The sequence below is a fragment of the Telmatherina bonti genome, assembly GCF_933228915.1.
Source record: "Telmatherina bonti genome assembly, chromosome: 5".
In the NCBI taxonomy this organism is placed as follows: Eukaryota; Metazoa; Chordata; class Actinopteri; order Atheriniformes; family Telmatherinidae; genus Telmatherina; species Telmatherina bonti.
The window spans coordinates 12,965,957-12,972,281 of NC_136623.1; the positions used below are offsets into that span (position 1 = coordinate 12,965,957).

The window sequence follows — 6,325 nt, forward strand, 5'->3', positions numbered from 1 at the left end:
TCTGAAATGTGTGTGTAGGGTCATTGCTGTAGCATTTTCCTCTGTTTGGTTTTCAGCTTCTGCAGCCTCCAAAAGCACATTGTTTCATCAGTGGAGATGAACTGGTTTGTAAAGTTCATTTTACCTTTCTGGGAACTCCATTGATGTGAAGCTTGACCATGTATTTCCCACAGGGGTTATACTCTGGCTCCCCTCGACGGTTCTGAGGGTAGATTATGCTATAACATAAACACATCATAATTGTTTCAGGACTGGATTCTTTGCTGGATTATATTTGCTGGTCATGTAAAACGTTAGAAACTGCACCAGATGAACAGATGCAGCTGATGTGCAGTCTGGCTTTGCTGTAACTAATGAAACATATCTGCTTTTATAGACTTATATCAATCAGTGTTGTTTTGTAAATGTGCTACATAACCAATCATTTCTGCTCTGGCTGTCTACATAAACTGAAACGATCCTGTAAAACTGACTCAATGTTGTTTGTGTAAACAGGTTAAACATAAAACAAAAAGCTGGACAAAATAGTTCAAATGAATGTCCACCACAGTAGGAGAGCCATATGTACCTGGTGATGAGTTTCTTGTTGTAGCGCCTCTCATAGGCTGCACTGATAGCTAGTGATGCCACAAAAGAACAGTCAGAGACCACCGTCTAGATTACAGACAAATTATAAAATGAACAAATAAAGCATTAAGGGTTTGCTGCACAATAAACATTATGATTTAAATTTACATGTAAAAAGTTGCCAAGTGACTTTAGTTAATACTGCATCATGGAAAATAGTCTACCATAACAATGTGAATGAGCGATGCTGCTGCATCACCATCTGGATGAATTTATTCCTTATTTTAAGAGAAAAAAAGCACAGTATTCCAATACGAATATCTTAAAATGTAAATTCTGCCTCTAACGAAAAAGAATTTAAAGGCTGAGAAGTTGTATCTGTTAATCTGACCTGTTTGATGCTGAAGCTGGACACAGACATGATCATGGTGGGGTTATTGCAGATCTCATCTGGTCGAACCCAGCGGGAAAAGATGGCTTTCTGCTTTGGTGATAGCGCCAGTTTCCCCATTTTGTCCCTGTTGAGGTTTACACACAAACACAACTAGCGGCACACAAAGGACACAGAGCCTGCAAATCCCGCAGCACATGCATGCACAACAATCATGTTTAATCTGAGCACTACAGAGTTGTTTGGATGCCAAATAAGGTCATATGTAAGATGGAGAAAGTTGCTGATTTGATGGAGAACTTTTATTAATTATTTGCACATGTATCATGTTAAAGACACAATAATATGCTGATAGATACAACCGAATATGGTCATTTTAAAGCCATAACCTCAAACATCTGGCACACATTTGCCACCTTTTATAGATAATGAGTAGTGAAGGAGGAGTTTTTCCACTTTTAGTCAGCTCATATGTCAGTTAATACAATAAATGACACGTTGTGTTTATCACAACAACTTTCAATCACAGTTTTAATTATCAACCAACTCATCTTTCTGTCTGTTTCTGATGAGGCTCAAAGCTCCATTATGCTCATATCATATTACCATTGTTAACATTTTATCCTGTATTCAGCACATGAAATTTTACTTGTGGAAAAACTAGACAGGCTGGAATTGAGCTCTTTGTTCCTTGTCTAAATATACATCTTCACATGACATGGAGCAAAATAACACTGATTTTAGAGCCATTTTGATGGAAAGGCAGGACGGATGAAGAAGCATCTGTACATGCCTTTACGTATGAAAAACACAGACGTTAGAAGTAATCATTAATATCTGTTTTATAGCTAAGCAGTGTGACAATTCCAGCTGAAACATTGGTTTTAGAACCTGGAATCTTGCAGTTTAACAGCTGAAGAAAACAAATTAAACTCACGAGAAAGGTACGGGAAAGGCAAATCGCTCCTTAAGGTCCACACTCATAAAGGGCACGTAGGCGATGCCATTGATTGTAGATGTACTCCTGTAAATTAAGGAAAAATTCAGCAGAATACAGAAGCTGCGACACTTTTCAGACAACATTTATACTCATACATCTGATTTAAATCATCCTAGAAAAGCATTTTATTATTTTTCCTGTAGGAATAAATGAATACAAGACACAGTTTATATCATTTATGACACGACATTTTATCTTGTTACAGTTCAAGTGTTTTTAACTCTGAGAAAAATGAAAGAGTCATCTGAAACTCATAAGAGTTCTCAAAGTTGCATAACTCCACAAAAAGCTTCTGCTGTGCCGTCTCACCTGAGAACCTCAATCTCCTCAGACGTGTAGCGCTGACCTTGGGGCTCACTGGACTGGACTGCCCTGACAGGCTGCGGTCGGTCGCTAAGGCTGAAGTCTGTTCCGAGGGGGAAAAACTGACGAACTGGTCCCCCAGAACTGGTACTACTGCTGGGTTTAGTCCCAGATGGCCCTATTCCATCCTGAGTCTGGGGTGAAGTTAATTTGGACTGGGATTCTTTAAGACCTTCAGCCCTGAAAAATAAAGTATCACTGTGGGTATGTTTCACTTTTTGGGAATTTTGTAGAAAAAGATTTATAAACAAACAAAAAAAAACAAAAAGAAAGAAGCAACAACATGCCAACCAAAAACTGGAATGCTTGTGATCAAATCCAGCTTCACATCTGGCATAATGCAAACACAGAGCAGCTACTAATGAGAATACAGGCTTTTAAATAGAAGTCAGCACCACTTCTCATATTTACCTGTCCAAAGCTTGTCGTGCCAGCTGCTTCAGCTTGGTCTGAAGTGTTGGGTCTGATGTCTCATTTGACTGTTGGAAAAAACAAAACGAAACAAGATGACCAAATGAGAGTTACTCACTCTGACAGATAAAGCGATGAAAAAACACAGATGAAGTGAGAGACCTACGGTCTTAATGCACAGCTCCACAGCCTGAGTGTACAATTCAATCGCTTCATCATCATTCCCCTTCTCATCTTCTTCAAAAGCCTGTGTAACCAGGAAGTGGGCACGCTCCAGATCCACCTGCTGCCGGGACTTGAGTGGGTCGCTTTTCTGTGCCTGGACTGGTGGTCATAGGTCAAAGGAAGCAATGACTAATAAAGATACTGAAAACACTTTACATTCATTGTTCAATGTTTCCACATTTATACTTGGTGTGTAGGTCCTGAGGCAGACTGAAAGAAACAAGGCAGTCAACTTACAACCACTAGCAAACATTCATACATATTCGTACACCAGTGCCTGTGTGAGTGTGCTTTACAGTAATGTTACAAAAAAGATAATTACACTGGATTTTTTTTAAACTCAAGACCAATTGCTTCTTTTTTATCAAAGACAACAAAACACTCAGAATCTTACTCGAAATAAATAGTTTCAGTAAAGCTTTCAAACAAGCACGTTCAACAAAAATTTTCTGATGGGAATTATTTCCACTGTATAGCAAGTCATGCCCCTTTACTAAACTTGCATTTCTTTGTCATTTTACGAATAATGAAAACAATATTTCTTTGGATGAATAAGATAAATAAATAAACAGTAAAAATGAAAATGTCTCCATTTTTTTCAGGAAAACAGCATCAACATGCAACAAGTGTACAAAGCACCAAAGATAACCACTAGTTGTTCAATAAACCAGGATATCTTAGTGGCCTGTGGTCACACCCATATGAATACACTCACTCATTCACAATGCGCCAAGAGTTTCAGGAAAAAGTAGTCACAGAGCAAACTGAAAGAGTATGTCCCCTGTTAGTAATATTTCTAAGCCTTAACTTCTACAAATAATTAATGTTTAAACTTTTTAAGACTTTATACTAAACTAAATCAACAACAGCAGAACCACATGGAAGAACAATGGCATTTCCCAAGAATATACAAGCCATTCAGGCACAGAAACAGAGTAAGGGTATAAAAACACCTGGCCTATTCAAACAGACACTTAGCTCATTACTAACACAACACACTTTTATAAGGTCGAGGACAACAACATCTTACAGAGTCTAACTGATCCGAAACAAAAGCAGATTTGATATGCTTGGGGAAACAAGTGATTGTCAGACTTTGAATACATAACTTGTACAAGAAAATGGAATAAAGTAATTGTGGAGCAATGCTTTAAAGTGGAACATGCATTGCTGAACTAAACTTCATATAAAACATGGATCTGAAAACTTTTCTTTTAAATCTACAGTGGAAAAGCAAGTGTTCAAGTGATGGAAATTCTGATTATTACCCCTGACATTCAGTTCAATGGTAAAATATCATAGAGAAGCTCTGTCTATTGTGAGATGAGCCTACCTGCGTTGTGGAGAGCCTGGACCCGATCCAAGTATTCATTCACCTTGTCCTGGATTCCTTCTAGCTTGGACCCTGCCATGCCAGCATATATCAGAGCCTGGGCTGCCTCCTGTGACACATTCATGATAAATTGTGGTAAAACAGTCATCAAATGCTAATATTAAGAGACAACAAGAATAAAACATAATAATAATAATAATAGGATATTCAGTTAATTCTGACATTTCCCAGCTGACTTTTATCGAAAACGAAACTGTTACCGAGGTAAAACTAGACTTTTAATGTCACTGTAACATAAGCCAAATGCTAACTTTGACTGGCATTACACTTGCTAAAATGCCGTGAATATCCACCTACCTTATAATAAAATACCGCTTCATTATATTTGGATTTCTGGTCATAAATTACAGCCGTTTTGGCGAATTTGACAGCATCTAGCTCCAGCGCAGTGCAGTCCATGCCGAGCAAAACTTGTTGACAGTGACTAGCTCTGGCAAGCTAGCTAGCAGCTAAGTGTCGTAATTCACCAAATTACTAAAATGTTTATCATTCACGCGCCACAAAGTACATTTTATCAGCTTGGGGAGAGCATAGTGACAGTTAATTTGAGGAATGTCCTTAATTTCAAACTTAAAAAATATCTTGGAAGTCCTCTTTCACGTTAGGAGAAATGACTACAACACTAGCTTGACATCAAAACAAGCAACAATTTCCGGGAAACACAAGTCGCGCAGTCGCAGTAGACCCTAAATGCTGTTGTGTTCAATTACATTCAGAGAAAACAGTATTAGTACATTACTGTCGATATTTAAGGTGTTTTACTTGCTAAATGCTATGCACAGCGACGAAGATAAATCATACTATATTGGCAGTAAATAGTTTAAAATTTTCAATAGGTCATTATGTATTTCCAAGCTATAATACAAAAGCCATATTTTTAAAAAGCATCCCTCTTTGTACTTTTGCCCTTTTTCAAAACTTCCATTACCTATTCTTGTTGATTAAAGATGTCCACATAGACAAAAGACACATTGTTGCTATTTTTTATTCGCTTTATATTCATTAAACATGTTACAAAATTCAAAATAAATCTCACGCCGCAACACAATTAAAATTAGTGACGCACACACACACACACACACACACACACACACACACACACACACACACACACACACATCTATCTATCTATCTATCTATCTATCTATCTATCTATCTATCTATCTATATATATATATATATATATATATATATATATATATATATATATATATATATATAAATGTGTAAAAGGCTATTTCTTCCAAAATATAAGAAATAGCCTTTATAAGGTATTTGTGTCACATCAGATATTTGATTCTTCAATATTTTCTTTACAGTTGAGCAAAAGTATGCTGGTCAAACAACAACAACAAGTTACCAAACAGAAAGCAGACCAATCATGTTGGTCCTTCATCAGTCAACTAAGAAATTACATTACTGCTATTTCAGCAAAAAAGATAAAAAAAAACTTGGTGTTCTTAATGAGAAACCCTTAAGTGTAAATGTGATATCACGAATGTATTTTCAGTGTATTTTTAAACATCTTAATGTTGATATTTGCATGTGATTAAATTACCTTGAAAAAAATGTTGTTTTTTTTTGTTTTTCCACAAACAAAACATATATTAAAAGCTAAAAAGGTAAATAAAATTTCAAACAATGATTCTAAGTTAAAATAACCTGGAGTACAAGTTCTCAGTATTTTAGATATACTGCATTCTGTCGTTATATTTACATTTACATAAAGCATGACTGCAGGTTTAAACAGATAAAGCTGCTTTTTCACAGATCCACTGCTGATTTACATCACAGCTCACTGATTTCCATCCTCCATGTTGGACAGAGATTACACACTGACCATCAGTGGCAGGAGCTGTCATCCAGGATCTGAGAAAGAAGTTTGTTACACCAAGGCTGAATGATTTTATGAGTCAAAGTGATAGAAATGTTGTGTCTCTTACATGTTAGCTAAATCACTTCCATCGATCCATTT

At 36.6% G+C, this 6,325-nt stretch overlaps 1 protein-coding gene across 1 annotated transcript in view; it reads right to left on the minus strand.

Moving 5' to 3' along the window:
* The window catches only part of capn7 (calpain 7), a 16,877-nt gene extending 11,903 nt beyond the window's left edge, over positions 1-4,974 (minus strand). Inside the window, exons 1-9 of the mRNA XM_079240778.1 lie at positions 4,648-4,974; positions 4,291-4,399; positions 2,899-3,056; positions 2,733-2,800; positions 2,268-2,501; positions 1,896-1,982; positions 959-1,085; positions 569-654; positions 125-218 (exon numbers count right to left, since the gene is read on the minus strand). Of these exons, the coding sequence (XP_079096904.1) occupies positions 125-218; positions 569-654; positions 959-1,085; positions 1,896-1,982; positions 2,268-2,501; positions 2,733-2,800; positions 2,899-3,056; positions 4,291-4,399; positions 4,648-4,749 (1,065 nt within the window). The 5' untranslated portion in view covers positions 4,750-4,974. The remainder of the gene's footprint in view (positions 1-124; positions 219-568; positions 655-958; positions 1,086-1,895; positions 1,983-2,267; positions 2,502-2,732; positions 2,801-2,898; positions 3,057-4,290; positions 4,400-4,647) is intronic.
* Positions 4,975-6,325: the final 1,351 nt, after the last annotated feature.